An 18948-nucleotide genomic window follows, 5' to 3' on the forward strand; every position below is an offset into this window, starting at 1 on the left:
CACTTACTTTCAGATCCAACTGTGTCAGGGACTCAATCGAACATTTTGGCTACATCTCTGGTTGATCCCAGTGCTTAACAAGGTTGAGGTGCATAAGCATATCCTGTTTCACGTTTTCAGGGAGGACGCGCTTGTCGCCGCAAATAGGAGCGAAGCGAATATAGCGAACCATTGCAAAGTTCATCACTTGGGCCGCGCAGTTGCAAGAGCACAGCAATATCATTGGAAAGTTATGAAAGAGATTATAACCGTATTTTATGCTTTGATAAAAACGTGATTGGGCCTGCGTATACCAGACAGATGACACCTCAGCGATGTCCATAACAAAAATGAAAATGACCCTGAAGCGTCCCATCGGGTCCCTAAACAAGCCGTACTGCACGCAAGGACGCAAAAACATCCGCAGGTCACCTTTAAGCAAAGCACCGCATTCCCCTCCCCGAACACCATACTTTTACTTCTACAGTGCGGGCTAATTTGCAACAACTGGCCTACGGCATGGCGGTTGGCAGATTAGGCTTGCTGTGAACACAATTGAAGCTTTATAACTGCCTGTAACCACTTGATACCGTCGACAGGTATATTTAGAAGGCCCGACCTGCTGGTAAGACGGTAGTAGTCCAACAGTACTGTTCTCAGCGAACAGTTCAGTTGCAACGAGGACAGCTGATGAAATAAGCTTCTGAAGTAGGCGTGGCCAGCACCGGTTGTACACGCAGGACTGGATTTCCTTTACCACTTTTGAGAGCCAAACTGCATTAATCCGGCGAAATACTGACTGTCCTGAAGGCCGCTGCAACTCCTCTGCCATTGACGGGATCTGGGAAGAGCTTCGCCGTTTGGGTGTTTTTGGTTTCGCTGGCACGTGGCGAATTATGCAGCACTCATTAGCGAAATGGTACCGCAACTCAAGGTCATCATAATTCAGCTTCTCCAGCTTCTCTGACCCTGAGGCCACGCCTTTTGAAGTGCTAAGCCTTTTTTTCCAATGTTCCACTGGGTGTTTGTACCTGCTTAGAGTATTTTCTTTCCAGTGTCGCCAGTCACGCCGCACAGTGAGGACTAGTAAAGCCCAAAGGTCACTACAGAGGCTGCCTAGAAAGCCCTTCGTATGTTTCGTTTTCTGCACTGCTACTGTAGAAAGTGCGTAGGCCCAATCTGAAGCTGTTGGCTTTCGCGCGCCAGCATGTTTAAACGTCTTCCGGAACGAAACACGGTCCTCTTGAGGTTCAGAGCGTGGTTCCCCATATACACTATTGCTGTAGTTCTGCCTTTTCTCGTTCATTCCAAAAATCACCTCTGTTCTCCAAACTGTTGTGGACAAGAAGTTAGTGAGGAAAAATGGTCTAACGATGGCTTCCTGAAATGCCTTAACCAGAAAAGCTTTGGTTTTATCCCAAAACGTATGCTCCTCCGCTGTGGTGCCCTCGATGGCACTTAAAATTTTCCTCTCCGTAAACGCGTACCCAAAATGCCAGTAGGAGAATGCAAAATCCTTGAGAATCATAAGGAGGTACAGGTAAATACTCGAAGCCTTCATCAGCACATTACGGATGAGTAAGTATCTCCATGCGTCCCAGATAATCGAGAAGCAGCAAATGATTTTGTCAAGCTCTAAGGGATCAGGTCCGTCAGGGCGTACTGGAACGTAGGGCTCCCTTGGAGGAAAGTGTTCGACAGACGCGAGAATCGGGGCGAGCACACGGCTCTGGCGCGCTGCAGCGCTGAATGTTGAAGCTCTCGACCCCAATCGCGAGTTTCGGCTTCTCTGTTCAGATGTTCTGCCTCCCCGCTGGTGGGTGGCACTTGCATATCTATCTGTGCGGGTGCGTTGATATGTGTCTGCATCGCCGCCCACACTCCCCTCCACAGATGTAGGCTTACGTTCACCAGTGCATGCTTGCCGCGCATTACTAGATGCATACGAATGCCCACTCTTTCTGGCTCCTAGCCCAGATGTAGAGTTTTCTGAGCTCTGCTTCAAAACGTTGCTGCTTTCAGGGCCATCTAGCCCCTCCAGAAGGGCACGCACGCCATCTTCGTTTTCTTCATTCTCCTGCGGTAGGAGCTCCTCAGTTGGCCCTTCCTTTACAGAGGGCAACTCACGGTAAACTTGATAAGAGAGGTTATATCCGAACTCAACCATTACAACTGTGGCCTTGTGCGTCCCAGGCAAGAAAATTGACCCGTAGAAATTTGCCACGGCTAACTCCCCAACAAAGGATATAATTGCGCTAAGCTGTAGCTGAGCAAACTTATGCTGCATTGTGTCGAACACTGGTGAAAAGACTGTACGATTGAACACGTCTACTCCAAAGAATATGATGCCAGGTAGGTGGAAAGTCAGAGCTCGCCTAGCCTGGTCCTTAGTTGTTGCGAGGTACACACCCAGGGGAATTAGCAGAATTGATCCGAATATAAAGGCAGCGTACAATGGCCATGTAAATGTGTTTAGGAAAGGTAAAACTTCGCGGACTTCTGGGAAGGTTTGAATGTGATAGGGGGCAGCATTCAGAATGAACTCGACAACGAAATAGCCAATGTACCCCGACATTTCCTTCCAAAATCCCACGCTTCTCCCTCCTAGCGTCCATACTTTGACATACAGGACGTATGTTACATGTAAAGCGAATTCATTGACCAAGTACATGTAACATATGTTTTCCACTCGAGCATATGCATCAGGAGGATCTATACAATCAGGATCTACTTTTTCTCCCATATCGTCGAGAACACAAGGCTGTGGGGGATGGTAGTCTGGTATCGGATTACCAAGGTCGTCTAAAGGGCACTCTTTGTAGGTTACAACCCACAGTGCAAGAATTGCGTAAGCAATACTTAGACTCATGCCGAAGAGGTGGCGAATGCGGCTGTCGACACGAAGCCTTTTTGTTGATATTACCTCATAAAACCTGGAGAAAGCATTTTTCTGTTTTTTATCAGATGCCGGATTGTCAGCTCCGCTCTTAACCAGGGCTCGTGCTTGTGGTGTCTTACCAGCAGTCTCTGCGCCTGGATCTGGTGAAACAGGGACAAATGTGGCCGTTTCGGCCCCATCCTGTCCATTCATTATTCCTTAGTCTTAGTTTCTGTCCGCTGCTTGGGGCATTCAAGAAATGGGAAGTCATGACTAACCCGGGGGTTGCTGTGGTGGGGTCACCTTACACGCTCCGGTGACCAAAACAGTAGACGCATTCAGTGCACAGACTAGCGGCTGGCATGGAGGACCACGTTAACGTCCCAACAACAGATTTTGTCTTATTTTCTTAGACTTGGGAAAATGAGGGTAGTTTGGTTACTCCTGAAGCCTGGAAGCTGGGGCGGCTGGACGTACTCAAGCACTGATCCTATGGGAGCTGAACTGAGCATACTCTGGAAGTGAGCGTGAAATCACCAGCGTTTACCACTCAAAGAAAAACTAGAAACTTTTTTTATAGATTGAGACGGTTGATATTAGTCCAACAATTCTGTGACAGCAGCAGGGAACTACGTCGTCGCAAGACTGGCTGCGTGGCCGCGTGGCACACCTGTGTAGACGGGCTGGGCATACAGACAGCAACCCCTCTGTCAGTGTGATGATGAGCATAGATTTTCCGAGAGCAGATTATTTTATGAACGAACGCTTGGCGTGGCTTTGTTTGGCCGTTGAACTCCTGGAGTCGACCTCGGCCGTGCTTACAGAGGCAGCAGCATAAGCTAAAATTCAACAGCTGCTGTTTTTGTTTCTTCTTCATTTCACCTACTCAGTAACTCCAGTAGCGCAGGCTCCAGCCGTCCCGGATGTTGACAGGCCGTTCACTGGATTCAGTGTTACGGTTTAGGTGGTCCTCAGACAGAAACATTGCTCCAATTACTTCATGACATTCTCTTCGCCTGTCTTTCAAAACATGTCAGAATTTTTGGCATGTTGCTGTAGGTGCAAATGCTCTGGTATGGTGTAGCACAGGCTTCGTGCTAGGCATGTCACTCGGAAATAATAACACAATCTTGGAACTCAATCATGCCCAAGAAAGACGGTGGTGTCCCTGTTCAAGTCACAGGATATATCGCACATGGCCTTCGTTACTGCTGAGTTTTAGGGAATGTGCAGTAGGAGCACATATTAATTGTTGCGTTGGTGAGGTGCCCATGAAAGAAAAACACGCAGAAGCTGACAGAGCCTACAATCGAAGAAGCGAGCCCGAAAGGCTCATTTTCCGAAATGCACACCACAGTGCTACTTAGGGCAACAAACATTGAATACAGCAAAAAAGGAGGGGCCTTTCCCTGCACTCAGCATAATGCACAAGGCAAAACCCATCTTCTATCGAAGTGCGTGGTTTCATGTGCTAACTATTTGTTTCAGTGCATCGAAAGGAAAAAGGACCATCAGCTCTCTTAATCGTTGCCGCAGCACTTTTTCTGCCGCCACTCACGATTTCATTTCTCCAGCTTGGGAGAAACTATTGCACAGCCACTCTCAGCTGTACCCTTCAGACGCAGCATGAGCCTTGTCTGCATGAGGATCCTAGAAGAAACCGTCGATCCGCTTCTTCTTACAGTTTCGCTTATAAGCACCACATAGATAACATCCCCCACTGTACTTCAGCAGCATCTTTCACCATCCATGCTTCTGATGAGTTCCAGCATAGAGATCAATCGAGACTAACTGCCCCCGCTACTCGGAGGTCCATACTCTATACTACATGAAATTAGAATAACAAGAGCAGTGGGTGAATGCCTAACATCCTCACCTCTTCCCACACTTTTACAATATAGCTGGCTGAAATTTCACCTTCCTTCGGTGGAGTAGAGCCATGAGTTCTGTAGTGCGTAACCTCGGTAAGGCAGTGGCGCTGCCGCTTAAGCTCACGGCTAAAGTTATGGAGAAACTGTACAAAGGGTCAGCAAAGGTTACGGTGAGAGCTAGAAAAGCCTGTGGAAAGTGCGGACCAAAAAGCTGCCAAAGGTGCAGCAAATCTTTTGCCCACGCCTTCATCACCTGCAAGAAACAATGCAAGAAGGTTTCTGGAAAAGCAGGGAGAAGCGTCACGAGCTTGCGTAGCCGCTATTGTTGGAAGCATTTAAATTGCTGTGATCCATTTCGGCGGTCTTGCTCCCAGTGCAAGAAGGTGAAGGGCAAGTGCTTCACCCGCCTTAGGGCGTGTGGCTGCAAACGGCCACTTCAGTGTCCTTCAAGGGGCAGCAAGGGCACGTTCATAGGGCTTTGTTGGTTCTGCCCGATGAGAGACAAACACACCCATAACGCTACACAGTCAGTCCAAACTTCTCCCTCCAGCAAGCCCCGAAACAACGAAAGGCGCCAGCAGTACAAAAGTAGTAATGCGGCAAAAGAAACAAAAACTAGAGGGCAAAGAGCAGATATGAAACATGGAAGCCCAGTGCGAATGAAACGCCATGACAAAAAACACCGCACAGATCACGCGACTCGCCATGACTCGAAGAAGCATAGGCACAGAGACAAGAAGGCTCAAAACGATGGCATCAGCGCACCCCACATATCTGCCTCTGTAGAAGAAGGGCAATCTTTAAGGGAAGAAGCCAAAGCTTCCGGAAAAAAAGCCACTAGGACGAAAGAAAAATCGAGCCAAGAAAGACATAAACGGACGCTGCGGCCTTCCTCAAAAAATAGCGAGAAACGCAGGCAGGAAACTCCACGTAGCATCGAAGAAAAGTTGAGAGCAAAACAAGAGCTCTCCCTGCTGACGTCTTCTGAAGTTCACGCGGAGAGAAATGAAACGACCCGAAAAACTAAAAAAAAGTCGGGCGCACGAGAACACAAGAACGAGCTGCCAGTTTCCCCAGCCATTCATGCAGGGAGCGAATATGATGGCGCAACTATAGACAACACAGGGACATCGAAAACACAAAAAGACAACGGCTTGTGGCGAGCTTTGCCAGAGTCCCGTGAAGTGAAAATAGATGAACAGAAGGTGGAGTTACAGGTTAATGAGGTCCGTACAACTGCTATAAGTCCTTCTGGAAATTCAAAAATAAAAGCAAAACAATCTAGGGCTCCTGCAAGAGATAGAGATTACGAAACATTGGGTAAAGACAACTCCAAAGAGGAAAATTGCCAGGATGAAGAGGAGACTTCGATAGTGCCAGCGAGCACTGCGCAGGGAATCCGGGAAAGAAGGCATCAAAAAGCAAGTAATTCCAAGAAACCTGAAATGCAAAGCGAAAAAGGGAGGGACTTAAATTCTCGCGCAGGTGCATCAAATGAGTCGAAGCGGTTTCAGCAAAATGTCTCGCAAGAAGGTACGGGTTCTGGTTGTCCCGCGCAATTCGCAACCGGTATAACCTGTAAAATGCATCGAATTTTAAGGCAATGCCTAATACCTTGATATTCATGCAGAAACCTTTCTTAGTACACGCGTGTACGTCAACCTGCTGCAGAGTTACCGATGAAAAATGAAGTTCAAGGTCAGTTGAAGGACGATGCACAGCAAATCGACCAGCGTGCAAATGGGGCGCGACGGACACAAAAACACAAAGATGCCAATGCAAACGCGATATCGGGAATTGCAAAAAAGAAGAACTCTCATGGAAACTCAGAACAGCAGACAAAACAAGTCCACAAAAGAAAAACCCAGGAAAAAAATCAAGCGTTGGATCGAAGGCATTCTCCGACAGGTACCACGCCTGCACCAGCTGAAGGAGCAAAAGGTGCTAATGAAAATGAAGAGCAGAACCACAAACACAATACGCGCAGGAATGATGTGACCGTGCTTCAGTCGAGCTCAACAACGCACGAAAACGCAGAACGGTGTAGGAAAAATTCACAGGGCACAAGAGGGCCTGCAAGGCAGCCTACTGGAGAAAGCCAAAAAGCCGAGGGAGTTCGAGCCGCAGGTGTAGCGGAAGTCCTAAAATTTACTTCTGACTCAACAACGCACGAAAACGCAGAACGGTGTAGGAAAAATTCACAGGGCACAAGAGGGCCCGCAAGGCAGCCTACTGGAGAAAGCCAAAACGCCGAGGGAGTTCGAGCCGCAGGTGTAGCGGAAGTCCTAAAATTTACTTCTGACGGATTCCCAACAAATTCCAGCAAAACCACGAAGCCAATTCAAAGGCAAGAAAACACTGAGGATAGCGGTACAGCTCAGATTATGTCGACGCCGACGAAGGCGGCTTCCAGAAGCAGCATTTGCTGCGGCGACCATGAGGGTCAAAACACACTTCTTGGCATCGAATGCCGATTACGTCCCGAGCTTCCCTGATTTGTATAAACTCATACTTCTTTGTGAAGCAACGAATTTGATCTAGTCAGAAATGCGAGGCCTTTCTGAATTTTGCTCCTTTGTTTGAAAATCACGTGCACTTTGCTAAAGTTCACTCACTAGTCTGAAGTGTCACTCCCACCCTAATAATCTGTATGCACGATACATTGCTGCAGTCAACCTTGTTTTGGCAAATTCAACAAAGCCCGAAGAAAAACTGCTGATCGTTCGTCAGTTACTGCTAGTATGCTTGCGTAGATACTTTTGCTTCAACTCCAACACGCTTCCGAACCTATATAAGAAAAAGCTTGATTTGTCTCTGAGGTATGTACTGAAGTGCCGCTGCAAAGATATATACCGTACTACTGCTGAGCTTCTCTAGATTCAAATTTGAATACAGATACCTCGAACAATTCCATTTCCTGGCCTGCAGGCGCCGACAGATGCGACGTGGGACCGCTGCGAGCTCGTTCACTTAGTACGTTTCGCTCTTCTCTTCGCTCTCCGCGCCGCTGCCCTCTTCAACGCTATGTATTCTTCACGCTGATTGATTCCACGCCAATACGATTGAAGCAGACAAGCGGCGACTGCTTTTTTGGCTCGATCTGCTTCTGCTCTCGCATAAACTGCTCTGGAGATGCGTTCTGCATTGTCCTTCCTCTCTTTTTCTGCATCAATTGCATCTAAAGCTCTGGTCAGGCAGGCCAGAGACTCTCCATCCATTTGGTTTCTTAGTTTCATTGCTTGAATCTCTGCATGTGTATGGGGTCACATGTTTGAGAATACACAACAACCGGCCACCAGAATGCATTCTATTGCCTATTCTTTTGGACGAGCAACATAGATAAAAAAGGCTAAATTCCGCCAGTGCAAGGCTTCACCAGAGAGCTGAGTTTACACTGAAGAATTACCTCTTTCTTTTTGGGCGATCTCCTTGTCTAGTAGTTTCACTGAGTTTTCCAGTTCCTGTTTAGCTATCCGTTGATTTCGAGTCCTCACGTCCATATCCTCTCGTGCTGCCGCTGCCTGTCTAGCCCCACGTGCTTCTAACTGGGCTTTGAATGCAGCAGCTTCTCCCGTTTTTCGTTGGAAAGCACGAGTCTGCTGCGCGTCTTTCCTGGCAAACTCCTCGTTCATCTGCCACAAGCGCTGCTCTGTGGTGCTTTGGATGTCATGAAGGTCAGATTTCAGCTTTGCAATCGCTTCTGATGATCTGGAGGCGTGCTTCTGCCTTGCAGTACGTAGCTGCGACAGCTGGGCTTCCAACTCAGCGCGACGCTCTGCAGCGGTGCGCTCCTGTTGGAGGTACATCTGTAGTAGATCGTCGTTCGCCTTCTCGTCTTCTACCGGTGTTGTGAGTCGTTTCAGCATTACCTCCTGCGATGTCACGTTTGAAAAGGACAGGCGTGTCTTTATGGGACCTCTAACCACACTTCGCAGTGGTCATTGTTCGAATGGACCCTTTTCATCTCTTAATGCTTTTGCGAGCCCAGAAACGCCTCTCCTGTCTCACTGGTCTCAAGTGAACATAAGTGTAGCCGCTTTATGCTGCAAGTCACTGATATGATTGTGAATCCTCCTGCATTCAGTTTCGCAGTTGCGACTCACCTGCATATCTGCCAGAGCATGAATGAATTTCATGGAGTTGACGGGTTTCACTTCTTGCAAGCTCCTCAACTCTTGCACTACGTTTGGCACCTCTCGCAGTTTTCTGCACAGTTCCCTGGTGTTCCTCTCTAACTGCTCAACAATTTCCTGCAGATCATCCACATCTAGAGATGCTACCGCAGCTTCATCGCTTGTTATAGTGCTCCCATGGTAAAGCTCCTCAAGTCTAGTCTGCTCCGCCATGCGTCTCAAAATCTCAGGTCCAAGTATCTCTGAAAGGTGCCCAGAATCATTGTCCTGAATTGCTTCCAACACCTGAAACTCACTGACCCGACATTTACTATGCGAATTACAGTAGGAATATTTCAAGATGACGGGCTTGCTGCATCCAAGTACCCAGTGAAATTTACATTTTTGGCATATTGGATACTTTACCAAGTTGTTTAACTTTCAGTGGCACCGTTAGAACTGATGGAACACCACGCTAGAACGAAGGGCGGCCAAGTACACCGTGCACAAATGCGGAAACGTGTGGCTATCCTACTTGATGGCTGGCAAACGTCAGCAAGGTCAGCTTCTGTGTCAACTCATCCATTACAGAAGAAATCCGATGGACATCAGAGCTCATCGCCTTTACCGTCGACATCTTCAACTTTAATTTTCAAGGAAGTTTAGCCGAACTGCTTCTGCTTTGTATACCATGTTCGCACAAGGCGATTAAGTCTAGCAGAGCTTTGCTCGTTGTAAGCACATTTCGCATGCGTCTCCCGGACACGGCAGCAATGGCTGAAAGTGGTTGGTTTCGCCAGCCAGTCATCAGAGAGCAATCTGTTGACACCCGCTGCACAACAGGTGCAAAGGAAGCCCGAGTTCAACGTCCCAGCAGTGCTCTGCAACGTTAACCCACTGTTGTCATCAGTGGCCCAAAAGTAAAAATGTGCTGGTCAGCGTCAAATAGCTAAGCTCGCACGATCATGTCGCTGGCAATGGTGAAGGACTAACGTATTGGAGCTCACTCATTCCCAAGTAATGTGGGCTGATAGAAAAATTCTTGAATGGAATTACTCCAGTAGATTCATTTAATTTCTTACACGAGGAATAATATCCTTCGAGAAGAGTTCAAGAGTGGCATCATCACCGGTAAAGCGTATCTGAGCGAACGGCATACGTCAGGCATGCGCTAGATCATGAACAGACAGGCTGTGGAGCTCGTAAATGACTCTAGCTCCAGAGATTCCTGTATCTAACACAAATTTAATATACGGATGTAATTTGCGAGGTTAAATTGCGATTTGTGGACGACGCTTGTGTCTCCAGTACCGCTGCGCTGCATCTACTCCAAGAGTGACCTCACCACATCCATCTGAAATCATTCGCTCAACAGCTTCTTGGTCGATGCATAAAGTTGGAAACCAAGACTAAATAGTAGAAGAGGACACACCAGTGTTAATTACCGTCAAAAAAGTCCTATCATCTGCTTTAGGGTGAATCAAGCCCCATCTTCGCCACGGGAGAAATTGCGGTCATTCACTTCTGCATAAATGAAATTCAAGCACTGCTTCCTGCAAAGACTATTCCTTTTTCCCCTTAAATTTACTATAACCTGCAGGGGAAAACTTAGGGAGGCAGATTCCAAGCAAGGTTTAATTGGGCGCCCGGGATGAGCACCTTGGTGCTTTGGCACATACCAATCATATGGAATGCCTTCAATGCTCACAACTCTGTACCACTCAATTCAGGCAGTGTATCACTTTTGGTGAATATTGTACATCCAGCCCTCTGGTTTATCGCTCCCTAGCAGTGCGATAGATCCCCATTCCTCAGACGCACTACTAAGCGGCAGACGTCCTTCTACTAAATTTCGCGATATTCTGGGCGCCATTTCCACACGATATGCTTATATCATTATAGTATTTTTACTTGTATTCTTACTTATAGAAGGAGACAGCCACAAGTATGTGTCAACCGCTATCCTTTGTTCAACAGATAGAGCATGGTCCAGCCGTTCTTAGCATAAGTCAGTTTGCCAAGTACGTCTTGCCGTGCCTGCTGCGCGTCGCAGTAGTTAGTAGGACTTAAGTGAGTTAATGGACCTATATGCAAGCGGACTTGCAGAATGGGTAAGAAGGAGAGCTATTTGGAACTTCGAGGACAGTCACACCATCTCTTGAGCAGCCCTTTTTAGTTGGCCTCACGAATTGCAGCCTCTACAGGGGTGACCAGTGGAGGGACAGGTCCACGTTTCTACGAAAAGAACATCAGAGAGGGTGGCAGTTCCGTCCTTTGTCCTGCTTGTTTTGTCTCCACAGCGGGGATACAACTACTTCTACCGCTACCCATAGAGAATCTAAGGTGAGTAGAGCTAGCTACGATGAGTGTGTTGAAGCTGCTTGCTTCTCAATATCTTTTCAGTCCTCTGGCTGAGGACAAACAGGGCTCCTGCACTGCGCAGCGTTTTCCGCTCCCACTAGGTTACTACCTGTCGCACAAATAGGGCACCCTTCTGGCAAACCCTCTACACTCGACACACGTATCTCATGAAACAATAACAAACAACCAGTAACTCGTTATCATTCGAGTCTGTCAATCGAAATTCCTTTAAAAATCGAGAATCATAGATGCCGGCACCGGTACGGGGTGGTGCCCCGTACAGGTTTCGGAGTCCACGTCAGCCCCAATCTTAGGTTATGCACGGACGCTCTTAGTTTACACATGCTATCTTACTGATAACCTGCCTTACTTAGTTATTTGTAAGAAGTTGCTGCACTTGTTGTGGGTGCTAACCAGTAATAAGTCACCAGCGAGCTGCCGTCTTACGCTCAACACCAAGCGCCATAGTATGGCCTACGCACTAAAGCTCCCACAAGCAGCTATCTGTGTGGAGGGCAATTTTACGTCCAGCTGCTTCACTTCCGTACAATGCCGTGTGAATTTTGCAGAAATCTTTAATCAGCCGTGGAGGAATCGGAACCAAACATTGCTTGTTACTTGGCAACGGTTCACGAGGACAGGCAGTACTTAGAGATTTAGTGGCACAAGCTATAAATCGCGGAAAACTATATTGTCATGCAGTACATCGAAAGTTCGAGTGCTGCGGCGGAACCGCACTGCGTGCCAGCAGAATGTTGGCACTAGTACTACGAGGAACCTTCCATGACCATGTGTGATACAGAAAAGCTCAAGCCACTGCTTTTTCACTGCAATGCAGACCACATCAAAAAAGTTTCTCGATGAAACAAACTACAAGGAAAAGAGGTTTTTCTTTATGCCAGGAAAAAGGACAATTTCATTCTTTTGTCGTTGCCGTCGAAGTAGAGCAAAAGAGGGACAAAACTCAAGCGAAGCTGCCAGTATAATGACTCCTCTAGAAAACTTGATTGACTGCTACACAAGAGGACGAAATCACACGCGGTGAAACGAACGCAAGGCTGACACTGAGTCGGACAATAGCTGACATCAAGAGACGTTGCAAACGTACGGCCATGACAGGAGCTAAAACGCATCGCACACCACCAGAGCTATCCTTTTCTGTGGCTCTCCAGTCGTGCAGACTAGCTATGGAGGCGGCTTGACTGGCATCAATTGACCGTTAACTTTTTGTGTGGCGCAGCTATTATATATGACGCCCTACTAAAATTCTCAGTTACTGCTTAGCTTTATACAAGGATGAAAATTTTGTGCTGTGTAATCATCAGTCTGACTACTATTTTACGAAGCTGTTTGCACTTGTGGAGATGATAAACTTCATTTAGATCTTCCAACAACTAGATTGTCAGGCCTTTGGTCATTCAGTAATTACTTAAATAACTTTGTAACTACTGCGAACAAGGCGGAAGGCCTAGCGCGCCTCAACAAATGTTAAAGTGGCATCCGTCTGAAACGAAACAGCTCGGAGTCGTTTAGTGTAAAGCGTTCCAAGGTCCAGTACTAAGACTTGGATACACTACCTGCACAATATCTGGAAAATCAGACGTAAAGAAGGAAATCCGCACTAAGAAATGCCAGTTTCCTTCCTTTTTTGCACATCAGGAAGCAAATGCACTGTTGCTCTTATTGTTTGTTTGTCATCGAATCGCTCCATATGCGACGAGTCAGATCACCATGATATCCACGAGACGCATCCGATGCCAAATGCTATATTGTGTGGAACTGTAAGGCGAGTAAGCTTGCTGTTGGCAGCACGGGTCACTCAAAATCCTGAATCAGTAGTGCATCAGCTTAGCAGTCCGCTCGTTATAGACTTTGACGGTGAAATGCTGCGTGAATATTTCATCTTGCAGCTCACGGCGCCAAAGAACCGTGTCAAGACCAAATGCAACGAAAGCAGGCATTAAGAGCTGCGGAGCTTATGGTACTGCGGAGAGACAAATTCGACGAGACACCCGAGCCCGAAAAAACGAGATGATGCGAGTCCACGGAACTGCATAAAATGCTCTAGAGCGAAAACAGAGGCGAAAATGGCGGGGAAGAAAGCAGACGCTAATTCACGCATTAATTGCAGCCACTGCCTTAATTTGTTGGAAGACCCAATTTAGTCTAGGTCAGCGATCAGCCGCAGTTAGTCCGAATTATCCGCACGTTATCAATCAACGGTTAACAGGTCACTAAAACATCTAGCCTGAAAGTGCTAGTTTCCCAGAGCTGAGTGAGCAAACCCCAGTATATCCAGTGCTCAACAAAGTAGCTGACTCCGTCGCCCCGAACCGGCTGTTCTCATTGAGTTACAACCAGTGCAAGCACCCCGCCCTGCCCTCACAGCCACCCGAAGAGCGAGGACGACGAATCTTGTCAATGGAGAAACATTCCGTGAAGCAATGCAACACGACGAAAAGAGCACTCTGTCTTCGGTTGGCTATGTACATATATGTCACAAAAGCCTGCAACTCTGTGGTACAAGTTCAGCAGGTTGACAGAAGAAGGAAAAGGAACGGGAGAAACGGAAAGCACTAATCAGCGCCTCCTGACAGTATTAGAACACCAAACGCGAAGCAGCACCTGCTTAGTTTTACATTCAGTAAACAGAAAGTGTGAGCTGCAGGAGGAAAATGGACGGAAGTGCAAGAAACGGACCGTACTCGCAAAATACGTAGGAAGACACTAATTGTAGTACACCATGTTCTCTGCAGCGGCTGCAATGCTATCTGGCCCACGACTTGGGCACTCTAGAAACTCTCTCACTGTCGACGCATCTTTGGTGAAACATCTACCAAAGACGCAACTCTGTTCTGAGTTGCTCTAGCCAAAATTTCTCAAAGTTGCTCACTCATGGTTCTTGCTTCCTTGGCCCGCTTGGGAGGTGACCAGCACCGCTGCTGGTGTAGTGCACAGCACCTAGTGCGGGTGCTCCGCTGCTACCTGCCCCACGAGTAGCGGCCTATGATGACCTCTTACCTTCGGTGCATGTCCTTGAAACAGTAGTCCAAATTACAAAGTGCAGTTATGTTTAGTTTTTTCCAAAATCTGTTTTCATGAAAACCCCACCCACTAGGGATTCTCGTCTCCTAGGCCCTGTGGGGAGCAGGCCTGCACCCGTGCCGGCGCTATCGCCAGCCCCAATTTCCAGGTATTTAGAGACACGTCTAGTGTATTCATGCTAATTTGCCGACAAATTACCTTACTTCGATACTAGGAAGAAGGTGCTGTCCTCGTTCAACGATATGACCTATTGTTGGTCGCTAGCTACATATCTTCTATAGATCACCAGCTAGCCCTATTGTAGTGCCTGTGCACTACAGCCGGCGTTGTCGTCAGCCCCAGTATTGGGGTATTCCTAAATGCTTATAGTTTATACATGGTGTTTTGCTGGTAAATTGCTCTACTATTTTACTTGTAAGAAGTTTCCGCGCTGTATCAGCGTCTTAATCTCTTAACCGCCTATAGGTCACCTGCTAGCTATCCTCTTAAGGTCACCCACGCCCTATTGCAGCATTTGCGCTCTACGCTAATAGATCTAACGGACAAAACAGTTTAAGAATGGACGCAATGCAACAATTTGCAGGGCATTGAACCTGGAGCGCCTGTAGCTCGTCACAGTCAGAAATGTTACAATAATAAGTGAACTATATGTGCATGAGTTTGACGAAGACTGTCTGTAGAAGATAGATAGTATTCCGTGACGACTTCGTCAAAGAGAATGCGGCGCCCTGGATACTTCTATTTCACAGTCAACCACTCTCCGACTCTTCTATATACACACATATATACCAAGAAAAGCGTCACGCGTTGAGTTTTGCAGCAGCAATCTGCAGTTCATTCAATAATGCAGACAGTAGCAATGCCGCTTGATACCTTTGGTCTATCTGCATGCTCCGCTTTTTGATCTTCAGCTAACCGCAGCTCTCAGTTGTAATCAGTTAAGTCACAGAATCGCGAAAATGTGCCGCACGCAAAAAGACAGAGAATGACCGATGAGAATATCGACGCTGCCTGCTGCTACGTATTATCTCTGCAGTAAAACGTCACAGTGAGCCCAGCAACATCCTGGCCAACGCTAACACGGACCAGGACACTAAATCTTTTCTAAAAGACAGTTAAGAGAGCAATACCTGTGGTTCACATGGGAGTCTCGACTGACACATAATGCGCCCGTCTGAGAAAGGCTACTGTTTTTTCTTTCAATTGCCCCAAATTTATTTCTTTACGCGTCCTTAAGAAAGAAATATACAGCACAACGTTCCAGATACTGCACGCTGTGCACTGGAGTGGAGTGTCACAGCGTCGGTGGGACCCCAGAACCCAAAGTATACTGGGCTGGCTGGTTTAGAGTTGATGAACCTGCAATGATAGACGTAAAAGTTTCCCAGTAACAGCGCCAGTTGAAGGGTGTGCTATAGTAGCCGTGTAATTCGTGCACGATATGGGATGAGTAGTTCGCAATAGGGATGATTCTGTTTCTTCGTTGCGCTCCACGCTTTTGGAGCCATTCCTCAATGAATTGCTAATCTCTACAGGTGTATCCGTACTATTTATTCATGTTACTTGGCACATTTCTAGTACAATTAGCAAAAGGGAGCAGCAGCCACGTTGAGTCTACTCGAATGTATATGTGGGGTACTTCGGACTGTGCTGGGCAACAGCGCTGGAGCAGTTTAGTGGTAGCCCTAGTCTACGTCCTTAGCAGCGAGTGTCCCTTCAAAGTGCAACTTGCATGTGCTCTACAAACAAGTTTCGGGAGTAACTGCAGAATCTCCACCACATATTCCGGCACAAGCCGCATAAACAGCTGGAACGACGAAACTACGTAAGCAGAAGGCATAACGTTTTGATTGGAGAAGATGCAAAACTTGCCCGGAGATGCATCCGCGATTTGCTCTGGAGGTGACATGGCTGTCAAACAGGATCACCGCCTGTCTCGACCGATCGCTGCTCTGGAATGATGACGCTTGACAAAGACCTGATGAACCGGGATTTTTGTGAAACAGTAGTTCCTAAAAATATAAGGCAACAAAATAAGAAGGCTCCTCGCAGACCGTGTTAGCAGAGACCTAGTCAGGTAAAAAATGACGTGTGAGGCGTCCATAATGCGCAGATATGTACACCCGCAGGAGCTCAAATTACAGAGGGCAACATGGTGTGGTGGTTTTCACACCACAAGGAAGCAACATCCTGAGGCCACACCTGTTAGCTCTGGCTTTGCAGTATAGCTAAGTCTGAGAAGCAACAAAGCTGTGAACCCGTCAACCCGTCACTCGATGCAAACTTTGAGAGGGCCAAAAGAACTTGCGTGGCACAAACGCAACTGGAGAGCCAGCAGATCAAAAACTGCAAAACCTCAACCAAATGCATATGACCCGCTGCAAAACAGGCGTCATTAGGGACTTTCCCACGCTTTGTAGAAATTGAGCAGTGCCCTCAGTAGACGAGGCGCCCACGAACACTGGCTATGCCTAAGAGACTTTTAGCGGTGAACAGACGGGATTGTATGAAGGCACGTCATACGCCGAAAAGTCTCCCCAGGAATGTGGTGTGCGCAGACGCGACAGTGCCCACAATTATAAAAGCATCCACCGACAAGATCGGCTGCAAATACGAAGGGCCAGCTGCCGACGCAGAGAAAAATATCTTGGCTAGGCTGTAGGAGGAAATTTGAAAATGTTTGATACACAACAAAATGAAGAAGAAAACGAAGCCGCTGACAACGTAAAGCACGGCTCTACACTGCCCCGAACTCCAGGCGCTTTGCCCAAACGATAGTATGGCATTCGCTTTTGGCAGTTCACCAATTAGTGTCGTGTTCCGGATGCATGCTGGGCACTTTTGTCCTTGCCGTGTGGCTGTCTGACATAGTATGAACGCCTCTTACTGCATTAACTAATCGTGCTTCTTTATTATCCAGGCAGTGTTAAAATGCGTACAGGCGTGACTAGGACGGCTCCCCACTGTGACGCCTCAGGAAGACGATGGCTTATTGGGGCTCGTGTATTCACCGTCTTAAATGGTGGGGCATCACGCCTGCCAAGGGAACCAAACAGCGATGCTGTAGTGCGCAGGCCCTACAATAGGGATTGGTGGTGGCTCTAAGACGGTAGCTGTAGTGCACAGGCACTACAATGGGGCTTGCTGGTGACCTATAGAAGATAGCTAGCTAGCGACCTACAAGGGGTCGCAACACTGGAGGAGGACAGGACCCTCTTACTAGGATCAAAGTAAGGCAATTTGTCTGCGAATTAATATGCATACGCTAGAGGTGCCTGCAAATCCGCGGAGACTGGGGCTGGCGATAGCGCCGGCACCAGTGCAGGCCTCCTCTGTAGTGCACAGGCACTACAATAGGGCTTGCTGGTGACCTATAGAAGATAGCTAGCTAGCGACCTTCCAGGGGTTGCAACACTGGAGGAGGACAGGACCCTCCTACTGGGATCAGAGTAAGGCAATTTGTCTGCGAATTAACATGCATACACTAGAGGTGCCTGAAAATGCGTCGAGACTGGTAGCGCCGGCACCAGTACAGGCCTCCTCCCCACAGGGCCTAGGAGGCGAGCACGCCGAGTGGGGCGAATTGAAAGACAACAGAATTTGGAAACTTAAGAATAACTGTATTTCGATATATATAAGCTACTGTTTCAAGGAAATGGCCCAACTTTAGGTGCCGATCATAGGCCCTGCTCGAGGGGCAGGTAGAAGCGTAGTCACAGCAGTAGGCGCTGTGCACTACATTTAGGGGCTGTTCCGGGATTGAAATCTTTGTTCTTTCCGGACTTGGGAGTAGAAATACTATGTTTTAATAACTCACGCCTAGAAATCTTCGCTCGTAAGTGATGCATCTCCGCAGCGGACGCATTATCGGCCCCACACCGCAGGAGACTTCTACAATGTCAGTCAACAAAATGCCGAGCGGGACGTCAGCCCATCATCGCCATGCGACTCCGAAGCTCACTGTGCCAGAGCGGCCGCATGGGCGTAAGGAGGCGCCCCCGCAGGTGATACCTATGACCAATGTTCTGCCAGGGGACAGTCCCTTCGTCACGTGGTACCAATTCCAGTCCGCTATAAGTGTGATAAGAACTGTTATAGGGAGGACCGTGGAATCCAGCGCAACAATTCCCACACTACCAGAAGACAGCAGCACTATGCAGGCCTTTCTGCTGCGCATTGAGCGCCGGTACACCCAGATGGGATTGGAACCGCGCGAGTGGGGAAATGCACGTATAGACCACCTTGTGGGCCCGGCTCTAACGTATTGGATGTATCTACAGAGAACTATCGACCTAAGCGATTGGGCGACACTACAGCGCAGGCTTTTTGAGCGGTTTGACAAAACAATGTCGCAGAGTAAATTGTTAACAGAGTTGGCTAAAGTACGGTGGAGTGGTAACCCGAAAGAATACACGTACCGGTTTGCGGCTGTAGCGGAGCGTGGTTTGGGCGTTGCCCCCGACGAACTCGCTGACTATTACTGTACCGGGCTACCGACGGACCTCCATCTTCTAATAACCAATAACGGGCAAGTGAAATATCAGTCGTGGGAACAAGCGGCGACAGCCGCAGCACGGCTCTACGAGCCCAAGCAGAGTGTGCTGAAACTCCGAGAAAGGACTAGTCGAGCCATTAGGGCGGCTATCCAAGCTAATGGACCCCGTCAGCGCCAGAAAATTGAAAAATCGACCTGGGGGAACCC

The 18948-nt window shown here is 48.0% G+C and overlaps 4 protein-coding genes across 4 annotated transcripts in view; 2 read left to right on the top strand and 2 right to left on the bottom strand.

Annotated features, from left to right (window-relative positions):
• Positions 1 to 49: 49 nt before the first annotated feature.
• ETH_00022620 (uncharacterized protein) lies at positions 50 to 3070 on the bottom strand (the record flags this gene model as incomplete). Its single annotated transcript, XM_013376870.1, has 2 exons — positions 50 to 376; positions 599 to 3070. 2 exons carry the CDS (start codon positions 3068 to 3070, stop codon positions 50 to 52), a joined length of 2799 nt encoding a protein of 932 aa, XP_013232324.1.
• Positions 3071 to 4862: 1792 nt separating this feature from the next.
• On the top strand, positions 4863 to 6411 carry ETH_00022625 (uncharacterized protein; the record flags this gene model as incomplete). Its single annotated transcript, XM_013376871.1, has 2 exons — positions 4863 to 6261; positions 6359 to 6411. The coding sequence occupies 2 exons, from the start codon at positions 4863 to 4865 to the stop codon at positions 6409 to 6411; spliced, it is 1452 nt and encodes a 483-aa protein (XP_013232325.1).
• Positions 6412 to 7694: 1283 nt separating this feature from the next.
• On the bottom strand, positions 7695 to 9477 carry ETH_00022630 (uncharacterized protein; the record flags this gene model as incomplete). The annotated part of the gene is made up of 4 exons (XM_013376872.1): positions 7695 to 7975; positions 8135 to 8600; positions 8832 to 9146; positions 9376 to 9477. 4 exons carry the CDS (start codon positions 9475 to 9477, stop codon positions 7695 to 7697), a joined length of 1164 nt encoding a protein of 387 aa, XP_013232326.1.
• Positions 9478 to 18157: 8680 nt separating this feature from the next.
• ETH_00022635 (uncharacterized protein) overlaps positions 18158 to 18948 on the top strand; it is a gene marked incomplete at both ends in the record, with an annotated part of 1434 nt that continues 643 nt past the window's right edge. The window contains one exon of the mRNA XM_013376873.1: positions 18158 to 18844. Coding sequence (XP_013232327.1) covers positions 18158 to 18844 — 687 coding nt within the window. The remainder of the gene's footprint in view (positions 18845 to 18948) is intronic.

This window comes from Eimeria tenella, genomic scaffold (assembly GCF_000499545.2).
Source record: "Eimeria tenella Houghton genomic scaffold, Eth_scaff41, whole genome shotgun sequence".
Taxonomy (NCBI): Eukaryota; Apicomplexa; class Conoidasida; order Eucoccidiorida; family Eimeriidae; genus Eimeria; species Eimeria tenella.